Raw genomic sequence first — 21372 nt, 5'->3', positions numbered from 1 at the left:
CTAATTGACCTTGACAACTGAGTGCATTTCAGAGGGCAGTAAGAGTCAACCACATTGCTGTGGATCTGGAATCACATGTAGGCCAGACCAGGTAAGGATGGCAGATTTCCTTCCTTAAAGGGCATTACCACTATGCCACCATCTCCCCCTAATTTGTTCAACATTGAGACAGTAATGGAGATAGAGAACAACCAGAGGATATTTACAAAAAAAATTTACAACACATATCTTTCATAATTCACAGGTATAAAAAGTGCACGGAAATGTTATTTTATTACTTGAATCGAGATGTGCCGCATGAATTTCTGGCTCAACTTTCTAGTATTCATTGCAAAACAAATCTTTGTTCACAAAGTTACCATTAAATTATTAAAATTCTAACCAAGGTTAAAGAATATTCTAGAATCTACTTGTTTTCCCCTTCCTATAAATGAAATTCATTCATGAAATTAAATTAAATTCAGCACACGTGCGTATACACAAACAGCGGCAGGGAGCTCCTTTCAACCTTATCTCGATATCTACAGGAAGCTGAGGGGAGATTTAATTGGTGTGTGTAACATTATGAAGGGTCTAATGGATAGGAAGGGCCTTTTTCTCTTAGCAGAGAGGTCAATAATCAGGGACCATAAATTTAAAGTAATTGCCAGAAGGCCTAGAGGAAAATTAACAAGAAATATTTTCATTCAGAGGATGGTGGGGGTCAGGAACTCACTGTCTGAAAGAATGGGAGAGGCAGAAACCCTGATCGCATTTAAAAAATACCTAGATACACATTTGAAGTGTTGTAAGCTACAAGGCTACAGACCAAGAGCTGGAAAGTGGGATTAAGCTGGACAGTACTTCTTTGGTCGCACAGACACAATGGGCCGAATGGTGAGATTGGACATACTGGGCTGAATTTTATTAGCGCACCGCACATCACGGCGGTGCACTTTGAATTCGGCGGCCTTCCGACACGGAAGCGGCGCCACTGAGCCCCCGCGATATTTCACGCAGGGGCTCATTTAAACGGAGGGGGAAGAGCAGCCATTACGTCCCCGGCAACAGCGTCCAGTGCCACCGTACAGGCGCCAGTTTTAAAAGGCTTCAAACCCTTAGCATTAATTTGAAATTTTAAAGGTTTAACAATGTACATTTTATTGAAAATAAACTATGAAAGGCTGCAGGCCCTCACCCAACCCCCACAATGGTTGTTTTATTGCCTGATATTAATAAAAATCAATTTCACTCCCAACCCAAACTTCCCCCCCAACCTCTTCACATTTGCCCTTCAACCTCTTCCCACCATCCAATAAGAATTGTTTTTCCTACTCCCCCCGCCACTCTGATAATTTCAATCCTCCCCCCTCAACTCCATTTGGAGTTCCATGGGGAGGATTGAAATTTGGAGTTCCGAAGGTGCGCGAGTTGTGGCTGGCAGCCGGGACTAGGTAAGTTATTGAGCATATTGTTATAATACATTTAAATATCTAAATGAAGGCCCTGCCACTCGGCGTCGGCGAGGGGGGGTCGCACTGAGGTCCCACCACCACCACCTGTAAAATGCGGCGCAGCCTTCTCGATGTCGGGGATCGAGGCGAGCCTCTCCCGGCAAAATTTTACCGGCTCCCCCACCACGACCCCCGACGTCGAGGGGCTGGTAAAAATTCAGCCCACTGTGTTTATCCTAGAATAGGTACCAGTGGCAGTCAATATTGCTATTACTAGAAGGACTGTGCTACAAGATTGAAATACACAGTATACTTTATTCTTGGGATCCAGACTTTAACTACGAATAGTGGTGTACCACGTCTGGCAACAGATTTAAGTAAAAAGGCTCAATCCAACTAAAATTATTTTTCTGAGGCAGCAGGCTGCAGCGAGATTTACCCCGGCTATTTCTTTTTTTTTGCAGGGAGTACAGATCATATTGAAGCTGTTCAGATGAAGGATGGGGTTGAGTAAGGCAAATTTTTCATACACACCTTCCAGTTCAATTTCAACTTTAACCCCATCGCTGGATTGTTCGGAAGAGTTTTCCACAGTCTTGACCTGAAGTCGTGCCTTCCAGTTGTGCCTTTTCCGTAATCTACCCATGTTCGAAAATTACTGACCTGTAACAGAGAGACATAAACAGCTGATATCTGGAGTAAAAGGGGGGGGGGGCGTACACAAAGGCGAAGCTCGAGGCAATTTAACCCCATAAACTACACCCGATCCAATAGTAGATCGAACTCACAGCCTTTCCTCGTTCACCAGTCGATCTCAATCCCGATCCCAAACTCCGCTTAAACGTGTTTCACTTTTTCATTTTCCACACATGTCCCCCACCGGAAGTGTCCGCAGGCACCTTGCAAATTGATTCCGGCTGCAATCCGGTGCCTGAGGAACAGTTCCGGCAAATAAACCGGCAGCGAGTGAGCATGAACATCAAGATCATTTACAACCTTGCTCCCACAAAAAATATCCAAACCAGTGTGTTTAGAAATTTAGTGAAAGTACTTCTTAAATGTTTTTGCACAGTTGTGCAAGTTAAAGAAGCTGTCAATAACAAAATGACACACAAAACCAGTTTCAGCCTCCTCGAAAACTGTGTAACCGAGGAGCTTGCTTTAGACTGGTCGGCATTTACTAAATGCTGTACCAAAAACTCAATTATCTCAGCTCCAGGACATCACTGCAAGTCAATGTAGTGTCCTAGACCCAACCATCTTCAGCTGCTTCATCAATGACCTTCCTACAATCATAAGGTCGGAAGTGGGGATGTTCGCCGATGATTGCACAATGTTCAGCACCATTCACGACGTCTCAGATACTGAAGCAGTCCGTGTAGAAATGCAGCAAGACCTGGACAAGATCCAGGCTTGGGCTGATAAGTGGTAAGCAACATTCGCGCAACACAAGTGCCAGGCAATGACCATGTCCAACAAGAGAGAATCTAACCATCTCCCCTTGACATTCAATGGCATTACGATCGCTGAATCCCTCACTAGCAACATCCTAGGGATTACCATTGACCAGAAACTGAACTGGATGTAGCCATATAAATACCGTGGCTATAAGATCAGGTCAGAGGCTAGGAATCCTGCGGTGAGTATCTCACCTCCTGACTCCCCAAAGCTTGTCTACCATCTAGAAGGCACAAGTCAGGAGTGTGATGGAATACTCTCCACTTGCCTGGATGGGTGCAGCTTCAACAACACTCAAGAAGCTTGACACTATCCAGGACAAAGCAGCTTGATTGGCACCCCATCCATAAACATTCACTCGCTCCACCACTGACGCACAGTGGCAGCAATGTGTACTATCTACAAGATGCACTGCTGCAACACACCAAGGCTCCTTCGACAGCACCTTCCAAACCCGCGACTTCTACCATGTAGAAAGATAAGGGCAGCAAATGCATGGGAACACCACCACCTGCAAAATCCCCTCGAAGCCACACACTATCCTGATTTGGAACCAAATTCACCGTTCCTTCACTGTCACTGGGTCAAAATCCTGGAACTCCCTTCCTAACAGCACTGCAGGTGTACCTATCCCACACGGACTGGAGCGGTTCAAGAAGGCAGCTCACCACCACCTTCTCGAGGGTTGTTAGGGATGGGCAATAAATGCTGGCCTAGCCAGCGACGCCCACATCCCATGAATGAATAAAAAAAGTATCTGGACGTCTGTCAACATGGCCCCTTTCCTCTCCAGAATCTAACTATTTCAATGCCCAGCACCCCCTATAAAGAGAAAGGGGAATAAAGCTAAGATCTGAAGTTAGTACAATCAATGTTGACACCAGGGGCCTCCAGAGTGCCTGGCAGAAAGATCAGATAGGATTCTTGAAGCTTTCATTAAACTTGGTTCAAACAGTGTCGGAGGCCAGACATAGAAAGGTCAGATTAGGAATGGGAGGAGGGATTAAAATGGTGAGCTGTAGGCAGGTCAAGTTCACATGAATAAGAATGAAACTATGCAGCAACAAACCCAATCTTGGTGGTCTCAACATCAAGAAGACCAAAAATACAGTGTCCTAGATTTGAGACACTGGATTAGTGGACTAAATTGGTGAGTTTGGGCAGTATGAACAAAGTTCCTGGTGGGTTTGAAACCAAATTTGATACAAAACAGAAACATGTGGAGAACTGCAGAGGAAGTTTGACTCAATTAGATTTTCTTTATTCTCACATTGGTTGCCAAAAGTAGAGAACTGACAGCACTCACATAGATAAATACATTAAAATAAGTTTACAAAGATTTTTATAGCATCTATTGTTACATTTTTACTCTAAATATTTTTCTCATGAGTGTGCCCTTACCGAGCTCCCAATATCTCAGTTGTAGCTAGCCAAGGATTTGAGTAGAAAACCCTTGTTCTGTACTTTAACTGGTGTGTATCTTCACTACACAACGTGGTAGAAGAAACGTTTCCCTTGGATTGGCTATACCTTGCCAACAAATGTATTAAACAGCAAATGGATAACAGTATCTACACACTGTAGATATACATTTGTTATATACTGACTATCCCCTTCAGAACATAACAATCAGTCACATTTGCTAAACTGCACTGCAAACCAGTTGGTACACAAGAATCATGGATATTATTTTTACATGGTAGGTTGTTGCTGACCATCCAAGGTGTTTTTTGTGCTGGCGTCAATGTCAACTTGGCTTAGTTGGTAGCATTCTCACTTCTGAGTTAGAAGATTGTGGGTTCAAGTTCAATTTCAGGAACTGAGTTCATAATAAGGGCTAACATGCAAAACTGAGGGATGTTATAGAACATAGAACATAGAACAGTACAGCACAGTACAGGCCCTTCAGCCCACGATGTTGTGCCGAACATTTAACCTACTCTAAGATCAAACTAACTACCTACCCTTCATTCTAACTACCTACCCTTCATTGTCAGAGGTGATATATTTCAGCTGAGATGTTAAGCAAACGTCCTGTCTTCCTGTTCCGTCTGCATAAAAGATTCCATCACAATTTTTGAAGAAAGGTAAAGGCAGTACTTGTATTCTGACCAACATTCTTCAGAAGCAATACCAGCAAAAACAGATTAACTGGTCATTTATCTTATTTGCCATTTATGGAACCTTGATAGGTACGGAATGGCTGCTGAAGTAGTAACTGCAATTTAAAAAATCAATTAGATGCAAAGTGCTTTGAGGATATATTAATGTGCTATATAAATGCAAGTTCTTTCTTTTTCCATTCAAGTATTCAACTTGAATAAGGCAGGATGTTACATGCTTTAAAAGTAACCGAGGGGAAGAAAATTTACTTGGTTTATTATCTTTGGAAGCAGAGGACTAGATTTGTCAGCCAGAAGCTATCTGTTGATGTGATTTTATTCCTTGAAGAAGTCACAGAGGTTTGAATTTCACAGTATAAAGGCATTGTGACAACTTCCAGCATATTAGGCATTTAGGTGATGCATCCTCTGCATGTTGTTACACAGTCTATACATAGAGTGAGTGAAAGCCCTTCCTGTTGAGGTAGTTGAGGGGCTATTCTGTGGGAGCATGCAAAGCAGTATAGGTGATATCAATTGCCCTGTACCTTTGGTAAACCAACAACCCCATAAAAGTGGATGGCTCTATCTTGCTGGTGCTTTGTTGTGATGCCAAATTTAATGAACCTGCCCCCTCACCTGTAAAGTGCATCAGTTATTTGGCAAATTGACACCCTGCTGCCTGGCAAATGTTGCACAGATTATCTGTGGCCCTGGCCTAAAATGACCCTGTAGTACAAAATTTGAAGTTGGTGGTCACATTCATTGGCACACAGAGAGCAGTGCAGACAAATGAGGATGGCTACCAGCGGTCCAACAGTAGGTGACAGAGCCCCAACTCCAGAAATCTAAGCATTTAGGTTGGCTGATTCTTCTATAGTACAAGGTTGAAGGGAACAAGGTGCTGGATTCACTGCTCGTATGCAAATTGGACCTGCTTCTTTTAAGCAAAAGAGGAAATCTAGCTGAAAGACTTTCAATGTGACTGGTATTAATGAACACTGATATTAAATATAAGTGGAGTGAGAGGGGCTATGCCTACATTAAATGTTGGTAGTTAGTTAGCCTCTGAAATGTAATCTTTACATCTCCAGCCAGAGAATCATGGCTGTGTCTCTAGGTATAAGGCAAAAAGAATTTAGGAATATAAAAATTAAACAAGTGTGCATATTTTTGATTAACCGCTTATCTATTTTAATTGCATTCCTTAGAAGTGAGCTCTAACTGTATAATTACTAGTAATGCATGCATGGACTTGTTTAAAGTGTACTCTAATGGAAGGCAATCCTTTCCAATGTTTACTATTGATGCAGTTATTGTTAATTGGATCAATGGAGAATGTTTTTTCTTTTATCTGTCAGAGTAGCCTGCAATCAGCTTTTAATCTTCTTTGGAACTGAGACAAGAATTCATAGTCCCACAAAATGGGAGTGACCAATCATCATTCCCACACAGAAGCAATGCTTTTATAGATATAGCTGACCAGGTTTGAGATAAGACATTGATTATGGTACTAATTATACTAAAGAGGAGTTTAGCGTTGCAGTGCAGTAATGTATAAAACGGAATCAGTATTGCTTTCTCTTTTGAGAAACTTGACATAGTGCAAAATATGATTACAATTCAGAGAGCACCTAATGGTTCAGGATTCCATTTAGTCCTTCGCCTTCTCATTCATTCCTCATCAGGTCCAATTTAATTTACCTTTTCGGGCTACTCCTGTAGGGATCTGTTAGGGACAGAGAGGGTAATATATGCTTAAAGGTACAGGGCAAGGCTAGTATACTTATTGAACACTGATACAAAATACTCATTAAGGAAATGGAGGCTGACAAAGTATCAGTAGAAGCAGAGAGAGTAGAGGCAATGGATAGGATAAGAATTGAGAGGGGGAGGTACTAAAAAGGCTGGCTATGCTTAGGGTCGATAAGTCACCTGGTCCGGATGGCTTGCATCCCAAGTTGCTAAAGGAAGGGGTATTGGAGATACCGAAAAGACTTGCCATAATCTTCCAATTTGATATGGGGGAGGTGCCAGAGGGTTGGAGAGTGACAATGTGGCGCCCTTATTCAAGAAAGGGTATAAGGACAGTTCTAGCAACAACAGGCCAGTTAGTTTAACATCTGTGGTGGGTAAGGTTTTAGAAACGATAATCATGGAAAATATCAATGGACACTTAGAGAGGTTCAAGTTAATTAATATAACCACCATGGATTGACTAATCTAATTGAATTTATTGATGAAGTAACAGAGACGTTTGATGAAAGGAATGCAATTGATGTTGTTTATATGAATTTTAAGAAAGCACTTGATAAGGAGGGTCAGTGTCCAATTGGATTTTAAAAAATTGGCTTAAGGACAGAAAACAGCGTGTTGTAGTAAATGGTTGCTTTTCAGACTGGAGGACGGTAGACTGTCGTGTTCCCCAAGCGTCAGTGCTGGGACCTCTGCTTTTTTGCTATATATAAATGACTAGGATCTTGGAATAAAGAGTAGAATCTCAAAATTTGCTGACGACATCAAACTTGGAGGTGTGGCAAACAGTGAAGATGATGTGAGCCGCCTGCAACAGAACATACCAATAGACTAGCAGAATGGGCAGAAAGGTGGCAGATGGAATTTAATACTGACAAGTGTGAGGAGATGCATTTTGGCAGAAGAAATAGGGAGAAGCAATATATACTTAATGGCACAGTTCTAAAGAGTGTGCAGAAACAGAGGAACCTGGGGTTGCATGTGCATTGATCTTTGAAGGTGGCAGGAAATATTGAGAGTGGTTAGTAAAGTATATGAGATCTTGGACTTCATAAATAGAGGCATTGAGTACAAAAGCAGGGAAGTTATGCTGAACCTTTATAAAGCTCTGTTTAGGCTCCAACTGAAGTATTGCGCCCAGTTCTGGTCACCACACGTCAGGAAGGATATGAGGGTCCTTGAGAGGATACAGAGGAGATTTACCAGAATGGCTCCAGGGATGAAGAATTTTAGTTATAAGGTTTGGTTGGAAAATCTGGTTTTGTTCTCCTTGGAACAAAGGAGATTGAGGGGAGATTTAATCTAAGTGTACAAGGTTATGACAGGCTTATATAAGTTAGACAAGGAAAAACTGTTCCCATTAACAAATAGTCCAAGGACGAGGAGACAGAGAATAAAAGTTCTGGGCAAAAGATGCAGGGAATATGAGGAAGCACTTTTTTATGTAGCGGGTGGTAATGACCTGGAACTCGCTGCCCACAAGGGTGGTAAAAGCGGAGACGATCAATGACTTCAAGAGGAAGTTGGATGGCCACCTGAGAGAAATAGACTTGCAGGGCTACGTGGTTCAAGCCAGGGACTAACTGCATAGCTCTGTGGAGAGCCAGCATGGACCCGATGGGCCGAATGATTTCCTTCTGTGCTATAAATGACTCTATGACACTCTTTACATTAGTACTTAAAATTTCACAAACCTTTTGGATAATTTTCAGTGCAAAATCAAATGAAAATTAAACATAAATGTTTAATAACACGTCAACACAAATTTTCTAACCTGTAAATACACTAGTGATTTCTAGCTGGTTTGTCGCAGCATTTTGTCAAAATTATGTTTGTACAATGGGAAAATTAGTCCATTGATCGGACTTAAAATCTGTATTTTGCAGTAAGTATTACAAAAGTAAGTAGAAAAAAAATTGATATGAATTAGAAAGGGATTATGAGAAGTTTTTATTCTGTGTGATTAGAGCTCACAGCACTTCCATGAGATATTCCCCCTTCAATGCTGTGCTCTCTGTAGGCAGGCTCCTATGATCCAGAAGCGGCAGCCCTTTGGATTTTTGCCCCCAGAGATCTCATACACCTAGGACACACATTGGTCACAACTTACTGGCGCAGGGTTGTCCAATTAGCCCACTGCTGTGCAATACAAAAAAATTATAACTTTAAAAGTGCAATAGCAGAGTTAGAACAGTCATGTTCCAGTTTCAATTCATTCTGCTGAATTGGATTGATTTTTAATGTTTTAATATTACAGATTGAATTTAGCAAAGACTGAATATTCCACTCATGCAGCAGGTTTCTGCAGACAGTATACACTTTTTGCCCATTTATCTCCCACTTAGCACCAATATTTCAGTTTTGACCAGAGAGCACAAATTTCCAAAATCAGATAGTACTGTTACGGAGGTGTGTGTCGGTTGACTTAGACAGCAGTTGATTGTCTTAGTCATGCAGGGGACTGCTTAACTGCTGCTTTTGCATTTCATGCTGGGTCATGCACATCAGGTGACTTGTAAGGCACTGAGCCAGATGCCCAGGCTTCATAGTGCAGTGTGAGTGAAGTAAAGAGGGCTATTTCTGGCCAGAAGAAAACAAGAGCAGGAAAGAGAAAAATGGGAAATTCCCAGATGCTGAGACATACATTAAAAAAATTAAAAACTGGAAGCCTTAGCCCCCCTCGTGCTCCAGACTGAAACTTGCACTCTCAATGGCATCATTGTTGGTGCTCATGCAGATTGTGGAAGTTGGAATTTTACTGCTACTACCTACTTATTGGAATTTCCACTGTAAATAATAATGGGGTATTATGTTCTCTCTTTCTTCACATGCTATTCAATGGTTGCTTAGGATGATTTAACATAGGGCAGCATAGTGGCGCAGTGGTTAGCACCGCAGCCTCACAGCTCCAGGGACCCAGGTTCGATTCCGGGTACTGCCTGTGTGGAGTTTGCAAGTTCTCCCTGTGTCTGCGTGGGTTTTCTCCGGGTGCTCCGGTTTCCTCCCACAAGCCAAAAGACTTGCAGGTTGATAGGTAAATTGGCCATTATAAATTGTCACTAGTATAGGTAGGTGGTAGGGACAGGTGGGGATGTTTGGTAGGAATATGGGATTAGTGTAGGATTACTATAAATGGGTGGTTGATGTTCGGCACAGACTCGGTGGGCCGAAGGGCCTGTTTCAGTGCTGTATCTCTAATCTAATCTAATCTAAAAGTTGTTTTTTTTTTGGAATATACAACTCTCTGGAGTAAAGAGGTCCCTGCATTATGGCCTCCTGTTGAGAGCACTCCTTCCTCTGCGAGCAGCTTGTCCTCTTCTTTGCTGCCTCTGCTCCATCTCCCTCTCATGGTGCAGCTCAAGGGGGGATGGTAACTATAGCACCCATGACTGGGAGCAAGTGGTCTGACCGGAACACCTGAAGTCAAAACTAATGCCTTCTCCACATGCAATACCACTCCCTGTCAACTTCACTAACTTTAAACAACTCTGCAAACCATCATGCACTTCTACAAACTCAGAAGGAGCTGGTAGAAATTAATCAGCAACTAATCTGAAAGTAGTTGATGAGCCCTTTAAACAGCGCAGGCTGGGGAGTCCTTCCTGCTGCCAAACACATATTCAGCTATGTGTGTTTGAGAGGGTGTTAGATGAAATGGTGAGGTCAAAAATAACAGCTCTAGCATCAAGTCAGCATTATATACTGACTGACTCACAATCCGCCTACTCTGGTAATTTTCAGTGCACGCTTCTAAAGCTCACATTACTGATCTCCCCACAATGGCGTCTGACGCAGGCTGCACCAGAAGAGTGTACACGCAGCACGAACGCCACTTTGGGACCAAAATGGCACCCGTGGCACTGAAACTACAGACGCTATGGAGCTGAATTTTGCAGTCCCAAAATCTATCTCCATGGCAGCATGTCAATTTTAGTTGCGCAGATAGATTTGCTGGTGGGAGATGTTCTTACTCCCTCGCAGGTATATGGAAATATTGCCAGGATTAAACAGACATGTTTCTAATTGCACAGGGCTTCATTGTTTCAGTAACTTCCTTAAACCTTGCGTGTTGATAAAATATTGACCTTCCTTGTTTCAGTACCATGCAAATTGGCTACAAAATTGTTGCTCATTGTTTAAATACCCTTCAGAACAATATCAATAGAAAATACTGCAGTAGCATTTTTGCTTGAAACCATATATACTTTACATATACAGAAGTAAAATACTGCGATGCTGGAAATCTGAAATAAAAACTGAAAATGCTGCAAATACTCAGTAGGTCTGGCACCATCTGTGGAGAGAGAGAAACAGAGTTAACGGGCTGAATTTTCAATCCAGGGTCAGGACCATTTCTGGGTCCCAACCCCGCTCAATGTTGCTGCCAGGCGTCCAGCAATATTTTGAAAGAGGCAGACAGCCAACTAGTGGCCCGCTGGCACATTCACCTTCCAATTAGGGGTGACAGATGTGCTGAGGAGGCAAGGCGGTATGTAAATGTGGCGGGTCTGATTTAAAGGGCACCTGGCAGCCAGGTTTTTACCACTGCCATCTTTGGCAATAGCAGGGCTGGAATGTAGCGGAGCAGCAGCATGGCATACACCTGTGGAATGGCAGCTCCACAATTTGCCAATGCCTCCCTGGAGGTGCTGTCAGAGGCGGTGGCAGCCCAGAGGAGCATCCCGATTCCGGAAAGTAGCAGGAGGAGGCCAGCCAGTCAGACAAAGCAAGCATGGATGAAGGTGGCTCAAGAAGTGAGCAGTCCCCAGTGTGGTCAGCAAGTCAAGGGTGCATTGCATGAAGCGTTTCAACAACCTTTAGAGGTCTGGCAAGGTGAGTACAATGCTACACCCAGATGAAAGGTTTCCAGGTCTAGTCGCCAACAAACCTATGAGTAGAGCAGCCTGAGGACACATAGTGCTCAGGAAACATTGAGGATATGTGTGCCCAGGTTCACTCCTGAATGTGTGCAAAGCTCACACCACAAGCACTTGTGGAGGAGGTGACACTGGAGCCATGGATATCACATGTGAGTGAACTGCAGTAAGCAGTGAGGAAGAACTCCAGGACTGTAACTCTCTTGCTCTTGACTTTACAGGAAAAAAAGAGGACACAACATGCAAAAAAGGGATCACTCCGGAGGTGGAGTGGCGTATATGGCTATACTGACTGCCATGGAGGAGGAGGCCCTTGAAATAGCCAGAGGGGCAGTTTGGCAAGAAGTCAGTGAGGGCATGATGGGCGTCCATCCACAAGCATGTTACTATTTCCATGTGAAGGGGTTGGAGCTTCATCCTTGTTTGTGTAGTCCATGCTGTTACGGCCAGGTGAGGATAGGATCACAGTCGCCCCTCTTGCCCTTCCTCTTATTTGACCATAACAGGGTTTATACTTTTTCTTAAAACAGTGTTTGTGCTTACCACCTCAGTGAGTGTTTTGCCTTTTACCTTTAATGTGAACATGAAAGAACCAATCAGACAGGTTTTCTTGAGTTTAAACAAGAAAGAGGTAAGTTTATTATACTCAAGTAGCTAAACATGATCAAAAATAATAAAAAAAATATGCTACATATTCACACGAGGATCACACAAAGTGAAAAGTAGGTTTTTTGGTCAGATTAAAGTCCAAAATAAATAAAAGTTAAATACACAGTCTGAGGTTGAATGATTCGGTGATCTTCCGGCTGGAGTTGTATTCTTGAAGTCTTAGCTGATCAAAGTGCACTTTGTGGCTGGCCCACTTTGCTCAGGGTTTTCTTGGAGGCAGAATTGGAGTTGGCTCTCTTCCCCGAATCTCTGGCTGTAGCAGTCTGTAGGCTTGATGCATCCATAGTTGCAAGACGGTTTTAAAACTTGATGTTTTCTGGAGAGAGAGAGAGAGAGCGAGAGAGAGAGAGAAAGAGAAACACAGCCATCTGCTGCTGCTCAGTTTCAGTTGCCGCTTCTCTCTTGTGTGTAATAAAACTCCCAGTTTTTCACAGCTTGGGAGATGGTCACATGGTTCTCTCAATCCCTTTTGTTTTTAATGAGGTCCAAAGTCTAAACCCAAAACCTTTCTCAGATGGTATTGTCAGTGTTTGGGCCACCAAAAAGTTGATAAAAAGGGAAAAAATAGAATGAGAGTAAACTAGACAGCAATATAAAAACAGATTGTAAGAGCTTTTTTAAGTACATAAAAAGGAAGAGAGTTGCTAAAGTAGATGTTGGTCCCTTTGAGGCAGAGGCAGGAGAAATCATCATGGGGAATGAGGAAATGGCAGAGGCATTGAACAAATATTTTGTGTCTGTCTTCACAGTAGAAGACACAAGTTGCAAACCAGAAATAGGCAGTAACCTAGGGGCTAAAAGGAGTGAGGAAATTCAGGATATTGATATCAGTCGAGAAAATGTATTGGAGAAACTTGAGGGATTAAAATCTGACAAGTCCCTGGGACCAGATGGCCTACCACCTAGGGTTCTAAAAGAGATAGCTGCAGAGATAGTGGATGCGCTGGCTATGATTTTCCAGAATTCCTTAGATTCAGGAATGGTCCCGTCAGACTGGAAGTTGGCAAATGTTACGCCACTTTTCAAGAAAGGAGATAGAGAGAAAACAGAGAACCACAGGCCAGTTAGCCTAACATCAGTCGTTGGGAAGATGCTGGAAACTATTATTAAAGAAGTCTTCACATTGCACTTTTTTTTATTCATTCATGGGATGTGGGCGTCGCTGGCGAGGCCAGCATTTATTGTCCATCCCTAATTGCCCTTGAAAAGGTGGTGGTGAGCTGCTTTCTTGAACCAGTGCAGTCCATGTCAGGTAGGTACACCCACAGTGCTGTTAAGAAGGGAGTTCCATGATTTTAACCCGTCGACAGTGAAGGAACAGCGATATAGTTCCAAGTCAGGATGGTGTGTGACTTGGAGGGGAACTTGCAGATGGTGGTGCTCCCATTCATGTGCTGCCCTTGTCCTTCTAGTTAGTAGAGGTCGCGGGTTTGGAAGGTGCTGTCTAAGGAGCCTTGGTGCATTGATGCAGTGCATCTTGGAGATGGTACACACTGCTGCCACTGTGCGTCGGTGGTGGAGGGAGTGTATGTTTATGGATGGAATGCCAATCAAGCGGGCTGCTTTGTCCTGGATGGTGTCAAGACTCTTGAGTGTTGTTGGAGCTGCACCCATCCAGGCAAGTGGAGAGTATTCCATTACACTCTTGACTTGTGCATTGTAGATGGTGGACAGGCTTTGGGGAGTCAGGAGGTGAGTTACTTGCCGCAGGATTCCTATCCTCTTACCTGCTGTTATAGCCACGGTATATATATGGATACTCCAGTTCAGTTTCTGGGTCAATGGTAATCCCTGGGATGTTGATAGTGGGGAATTCAGCGATCATAATGCCATTGAATGTCAAGGTGAGATGGTTAGATTCTCTCTTGTTGGAGATGGTCATTGCCTGGCACTTGTGTGTCATGAAAGTTACTTGCCACTTATCAGCCCAAGCCTGGATATTGTCCAGGTCTTGCTGTAGTATGTGAGGAGTCATGAATGGTGCTGAACATTGTGCAATCATCATCGAACATCCCCACTTTTGACCTTATGATTGAAGAAAGGTCATTGATGAAGCAGCTGAAGATGGTTGGGCCTCGGATACTATCCTGAGGAACTCCTGCAGTGATATCCTGGAACTGAGATGATTGATCAACAACCACAAGCATCTTCCTTTGCGCTAGGTATGACTCCAGCCAGCGGAGGGTTTTCCCCCTGATTCCTATTGACCTCTGTTTTGCTAGGGCTCCTTGATGCCATACTCGGTCAAATGCTGCCTTGATGTCAAGGGCAGTAACTCTCACCTCACCTCTTGAGCTCAGCTCTTTTGTCCATGTTTGAACCAAGGCTGTAATGAGGTCAGGTGCTGAGTGGCCCTGCCGAAATCTAAAATGAGCGTCACTGAGCAGGTTATTGCGAAGCAAGTGCCGCTTGATAGCACTGTCCATGACACCTTTCATCACTTTACTGATGATAGAGAGTAGGCTGATGGGGTGGTAATTGGCCTGGTTGGACTTGTCCTGCTTTTTGTGTACAGGACATACCTGGGCAATTTTCCACATAGCTGGGTAGATACCAGTGTTGTAGCTGCTCTGGAACAGCTTGGCTAGGGGCGCGACAAGTTCTGGAGCACAGGTCTTCAGTACTATTCCCGGAATATTGTCAGGGCCCATAGCCTTTGCAGTATCCAGTGCCTTCAGTCATTTCTTGATATCATGCAGAGTGAATCGAATTTGCTGAAGTCTGGCATCTGTGATGCTGGGGACCTCAGGAGGAGGCCGAGATGGATCATCAACTTGGCACTTCTGGCTGAAGATTGTTGCAAATGCTTCAGCCTTACCTTCCGCACTGATGTGCTGGGCTCCCCCATCATTGAGTATGGGGATATTTGTGGAGCCACCTCCTCCAGTTAGTTGTTTAATTGTCCACCACCATTCACAGCTGGGTGTGGCAGGACTGCAGAGCTTAGATCTGATCCATTAGTTATGGGATCGCTTAGCTTTGTTTATCGCATGCTGCCTACGCAGTTTGGCATGCAAGTAGTCCTGGAAAAGCATAGCATGATTATAACAAGTCAGCATGATTTTACTAAAGGGAGATCATGTTTGACAAATGTATTACTGTTTTTTGAAGTTGTAACTAGTAGGGTAAATAAAGGGGAACCAGTAGATGTAGGAAACCTGGATTTTCAAAAGGCATTCGATAAGATGTCACATAAAATATTAATAGGCAGGATAAGGACTCTTGGTGTTGGGGGTAATATATTAGCGTGGATAGAGGATTGGGTAACAGTCAGGAAGCAGAAGGTGGGCATAAATGGGGCATTTTCAAGTTGGCAGGCTGTGAATAGTGGGGTGCCATAGGATCATTGCTGGGGCCTCAACTATTTACACTCTATATTAATGACTTGGATGAAGAGACAGAGAGTAATGTATCTAAGTTTGCTGATGATACAAAGCTCGGTGGAAAGGTAAGCTGCGGGGAGGATGTAGAGAGGCTGCAAAGAAATATGGACAGGTTAAGTGAATGGGCAACAAGATGGCAAATGGAGTATAATGTAGGGAAGTGTCAAGTTGTAAAAATAGAAAAGCAGAATATTTTTAAAAAGGTGTAAACTAGTAAGTGTTGATATTCAGAGAGACTTGGGGATACTCGTACAAGGAACGCACAAAGTTAACATGCAGGTGCAGCAGGCTGTTAGGACGGCAAATGGCATGTTGGCCTTTATTGCAAGGGGACTGGAGTACAGGAAAAAAGAAGTCTTACTAAAATTGTACAGGGCTTTGGTGAGACCGCACCTGGAATACTGTGTGCAGTTTTGGTCTCCACATTTAAGAAAGGATATACTTGCACTGGAGGCAGTGCAGTGAAGATTTACTAAATTGGTCCCTGGGATGAGGGGGTTGTCCAATGATGAAAGGCTGAGTAAATTGTGCCTGTATTCTCTGGAGTTTAGAAGAATGAGAGGCAATCTAATTGAGACATACAAGATTCTGAAAGGGCTTGATAGGGTAGAAGCTGAGAGATTGTTCCCACAGAACAGGGAATCTAGAACACGGGGACACAGTCTCAGGATAAGGGGTCAATCATTCAGGACTGAGATGAGGAGAAATTACTACACTCAAAGGGTTGTGAATCTTTGGAATTCTCTACCCCAGAGGGTTGTGGATGCTCCATCATTGAATACATTTAAGGCTGGGATAGATAGATTTTCAGTCTCGCAGGGAATCAAGGGATATGGGGAGCAGGCAGGAAAGTGGAATTGAAGCCCAAGATCAGCCATGATCGTATTGAATGGCGGAGCAGGCTTGATGGGCCATATGTCTCCATTCATGAATGCCTCAAGAGATGGCTTTGCAGGATATGCCATCCTCACTGAATCCTGGATCAGTGAAACCCGAGCTTCCCCACCCACCCTGGTTAACAGCTTGACTCCTCAGCTGGACCTCTGGAAGACCTTGAAGCGCAGGAACATCGTGCTTCCTCACATCTTCTCCTCCTCCGAAGACGAGTAATGCTCCTCCGCATCTTTCTCAATGTCCACACCTCTTTGGAGAGCCATGTTATGCAGGGTTCAGCATACCACCATGCGAAAAACCCTTGAGGGAGCGTACTGGAGAGGGCCCCCAACGATTAAGGCACCAAAACCGCCTCTTCAGGAGTCTGATAGCCTGCTCTCTGGTGGCCCTTGTGCTGAGATGGCAGTGGTTGTAGTGACTCTGTGTCTCTGTTGTAGGTTTGCGTACAGGTGTCAGCAGCCATTTCTTTAACGGATAACCCTTGTCCCCTGGCAGCCATCCTCACATGAAGAGCTGTGGCATGTGCAAATGCCTCAAGATGAAGGCATCAATGGCAACTGCCAGGAAACATTGCGCACACCTGCAGAAAATGCTTGAGGCAGTGGAATCCCTTCCCATTGATAAATGCCCTTGGCTGTTCTGCTGGGCCCTTGATGGCCTTCACCTGAAGGAATCCTGCCATGGAGGTAAAGCCCACTGGCCTCTTGCCTGAGTGGCCCCATCAGTCTGCAAGTTCATATACTCCAATACCCTCTCGTACAGGGCATCCATCACCTGCCTGTCGCTATGATGGGCAGCCACTTGCAAAGTGCCACACAGGTCTGCTGCAGCCCCTTGAAACGACCCAGAGGCAAAGAGGTTCAAGGTCACTGTCACTTTCACGGCTACTGGCAGGGCGTGCCCATATGACCAGCGAGGCTTGAGGTCCATCTCCACGAGGCACAAAAATCAACAACCACCTGCCTCGATAGTCGCAGCCTCCGGTGACACTGCTGCTATGACATGTCCTGGAAGCTGATTCTTTGGCAGTGTACCCTATGGTGAGGGTATCGCCTTCGTGACCTCCTTGCCCCTTGGGCATCACCTCTGCATCCCTCTGCACCAAGGAGCTGCATTTGTTGTTGGTGCCACTGCTCCGCATCACTATTTGTCACAAATTCAGAGTAGCCAAGCCCCAGGTCCAGCGATGGCCTTACTTGTCACCAGCTGCATGGAAACGGCTGCCTGCCCGCCCCCACTGCTGTGCCCCATTGATCCCTGTAGGTGCACTGCCCTGCAATTGCCCCAATGTCTCCACCTGAAACACTCACTGTGAGTTCTGCTCACGCAATGACCACTGTGTGCCTTGCATAAGTTCCTCTCTGCTCCTTCCACCATTTGTGCAGCCTCAGGAATTGCACCTACTTCTCTGACTGGCTCACCGCTGTGCAGCCGCCTTACTTACTTGGACGTGCTGCTAAGCCTGCGTGTTTCTTGTGCATCGCCTCAAAAATCTAAATTAGCCCTGCAATGAGCCCTCAAGCGGCTTGTTAACTGCCTCAATTGATTACCCTTCACTTTCAGGAGGGTTACTGCAATAAGATGCCTCCACCAAAGTTGCTGGGATGGATAGATTTTTGATCTCTCAGGGAATCAAGGGATATGGGGAGTGGGCAAGAAAGTGGAACTGAGACTGAAGATCATCCGTGATCTCCACCGAGAATTTGCCAGCATGCCCACCTCCAAAACTGCCTCTGCCTTAGTATTAAAATCCAGCCCAACATTGCAGGTCAATGACCTCGCAACAGAACTCTGAACCTGAAATGTTAACTCTGTTTCCATTTCCACAGATGCTGCCAGACCTGCTTTGTATTTCCAGGATTTTCTGCTTTTATTCTTTATTCTCTTCACCAGTGTAACAACGTTCCTCCTGAATAATGCCTTTTATTGTTTTTTTGAGCATTTATTCATCTCATAAGAACATAAGAAATAGGACCAGAAGTAGGCCATATGGCCCCTCGAGCCTGCTTTGCTATTCAATAAGATCACAGCTGATCTGTGACCTCAACTCCATTTTCCTGCACTATCCCCATATCCCTTGTTTCCTGAAGCCATTAATTCCATGGATCCTAATCACCCTCGATTACAACATTTATAAGAGCATAGGAACATAAGAACATAAGAAATAGGAGAAGGTGTAGACCATTTGGCTCCTTAAGCCTGCTCCGCCATTCAATACAATCATGGATGATCTTCTGTCTCAGCTCCACTTTCTTGCCAACTCCCCATATCCCTTGATTCCCTGAGAGATCAAACATCAATCGATCTCAGTCTTGAATATACTCAACGGTGAAGCATCCACAACCCTCTGGGATAGACAACTCCAAAGATTCACAACCTTCTGAGTGAAGAAATTTCTTCTCATCTCAGTCCTAACTGATCGACCCCTCAACATGCCCCACGCTCTAGATTCCCCAGCCAGAGGAAACAACTCTCAGTGTCTACCCTGGCAAGTGGTATTATTCATACATGAACCTTAGCAATTAAGTGTCAGTCAATTATTTAACTGTGGGAGGCATCGCAGTTAAACAAGATCATGTCTTAATCTAATATCTACACATGCTCAGGTTTTTGTGCCAGGGAGTATTAACAATTAAAACTGAGTCCAGGGTGATTCCACCCTCTCTAACCTTGGAGTTCTGGTGTGAATTCCTGTCCTGGCGAAGATCAGTTAACTCAGTACAGACCAGTGATTCAAGCTGAGACATTCCCTGATTTGCATGGCTTAGCTACACACTAGATAAATGCGCTGATCCTTTGGGAGAGCTATCAATACAATTTTAATGAGCTGCATGTACAAAAAACTGTGATTCACTAGGAATGTTATGTAAAACCATATATAATGGATGGGTAGAAGAGAGCTACAGAGCAATCACATAATGGAATCTTTCGATGACTAAATAATTTGAGGAGCAACGGTTGAGCACTCTATCAATATGTATTGAACTTCAAGATAGTTACTTCTATGACTCTCTAACAATGTATCCTCTAATTTTCTTTGAGGTGCCCGAGTGTTATATTTAAATATATGGCCGTTAAATATTTTTGCACCGCCGCACACGAGCAGTAACTTAAAGGGGCCTGCACAGGACTTTTGGGTCACGCAGCTTAAAGGAAATATTGCTCTTTATTAGCAACATAGTACTTTCTTCTCTTTTGACTGGTGCGTGGGGTGACTGATGTCACCAATCAAAAATTAACAAAATAGATGTGCCACCTTTTTCTTAGTGTGGTTAACATGATTCCTCACTGGAAAAATTATGGGATATTTTCAATCTAAAGCACATTCCAATGACCAGTTATGGAGCAACACTGACGGTGACCCAGGTCTTGGACACCTACTGTCCTTTGCAGCTAGAGACCGGCAGAGCCAGATGTGGTGAAAAGTACCGTTAAAAATAAGGAGAGAGCTTCCCTAATGACTCACTGGGTAAATGCACCACCTGAATCTTACTGAGCAGGAAGTTCCGGATTTTATGCTTAGTCTTTGCTGATTTAGCCGATCTTATTCACAGCAGCACAAGGGTGCTTCAGTTGATTTCTATACTACCGTATACATTGTAACTCTGTCAATGTCTTCCTCACACTTATTGTCTCTTCTTGAATCCATTTTGGTGAATTTGAAATTGAAACTTCAGTTCTTTGCTCATTATCAAAAGCTGCAGACAACTCTTGCAAAAAAAAACTAGAATGAGTAAATATGGATAAAGTTAGCCATCATTAAAGATTTGCTGCTGTAGTGATGAGGAAAATGGCAACATTTTCCTCCTGGATGCAATTATGCAGCCGTAGAGATCAGCAGGGAGGAGGAAAAGGGGGAGAAGGGCTCTCAGCAGGTGGGCATAACCACCCAGGTTGATCAGGGAGCCATTCTTCTACCTGAACTTCGGAAGGAACAGTGTGTGAGACATCTGTGCTTGAGTAAGAAAGTACTTTCTACAATCTTCCACCTGCTGCAGCCATAACTGCAACTGCAGAGAAGGCCACGAACTCCATTGCCAATCACAGTTGTTATGACTGACTGCTCAAGACAAAGCCCCCAATCAAAATATCTGATTCTGATTGTGTTGGGAGAAACTGTTGATTCAGTCCCGCCCCTCCACAGATCGCCTAACATATCATTTTAAACTTTCCAAATTAGAGAAAGAAATTGTACCATCTACTAACCCCCGAATGAGGCTAACCAAACCAGATGTCTTTAGATCAAGAAATTAACTGTTTAATGAGAAAAACTAAATTCTTAAACACTACTAAGATATAAACAACATTTAAAAGAAAAAAAATTTGTGTCCTTGCAGGTTTACACTCCTGCCAAAGTGGACTCTTCCAACGTGGAACAAAGTCTATGGTTGCCTGAAGTCCTCACAGCCGTCCGATGGGGAAAAGAAAGGTTCTTCAACTGTAGAACAGTCCGTAGTTTAATTCAGCAGTTGAAGTGATGCTCTTCTTTTCCAGCAATGAATTTCAGCAACTACAGTTCAGTAGTCAAAGGAATTTGGTTATTTTCTTTTAAGAAATTAATCTGGCTTGACATCAGAATTCTGAGAGTATAATAAATAGGGTTTAAATAAACTGAGAGAGAGCTCTCTTTCCTTCAGCATATGCTGGCAGAACGTCTGTGTGTGTATCTGTTAACTGCTTCTAAAAAGCCAGTTTTTCAACTAGTTTCAAATATCAATCAGCAACATTGTATCTTGTGTCCTTGCTGGCTGTATCCTATGGCAACGAGAATGCATATTTGAAGCTGGCTGTATCCTACAGC

The 21372-nt window shown here is 43.7% G+C and overlaps 1 protein-coding gene and 1 long non-coding RNA gene across 3 annotated transcripts in view; one reads left to right on the top strand and one right to left on the bottom strand.

Moving 5' to 3' along the window:
- dhx37 (DEAH (Asp-Glu-Ala-His) box polypeptide 37) overlaps positions 1-2320 on the bottom strand; it is a 32728-nt gene extending 30408 nt beyond the window's left edge. For both annotated transcript variants that reach the window (XM_068055070.1, XM_068055071.1), the window contains exons 1-2: positions 2222-2320; positions 1968-2096 (exon numbers count right to left, since the gene is read on the bottom strand). In XM_068055070.1, coding sequence (XP_067911171.1) covers positions 1968-2079 — 112 coding nt within the window. In that variant the 5' untranslated portion in view covers positions 2080-2096; positions 2222-2320. The remainder of the gene's footprint in view (positions 1-1967; positions 2097-2221) is intronic.
- LOC137382736 (uncharacterized) lies at positions 1365-21165 on the top strand. The gene is made up of 3 exons (XR_010977271.1): positions 1365-1433; positions 1898-1943; positions 20909-21165. It is a non-coding gene; the product is annotated as an uncharacterized lncRNA (long non-coding RNA).
- Positions 21166-21372: the final 207 nt, after the last annotated feature.

This window comes from Heterodontus francisci, chromosome 23, assembly GCF_036365525.1.
Source record: "Heterodontus francisci isolate sHetFra1 chromosome 23, sHetFra1.hap1, whole genome shotgun sequence".
NCBI classification, from domain to species: domain Eukaryota; kingdom Metazoa; phylum Chordata; class Chondrichthyes; order Heterodontiformes; family Heterodontidae; genus Heterodontus; species Heterodontus francisci.
This window is presented reverse-complemented; position numbering and strand designations above follow the sequence as displayed.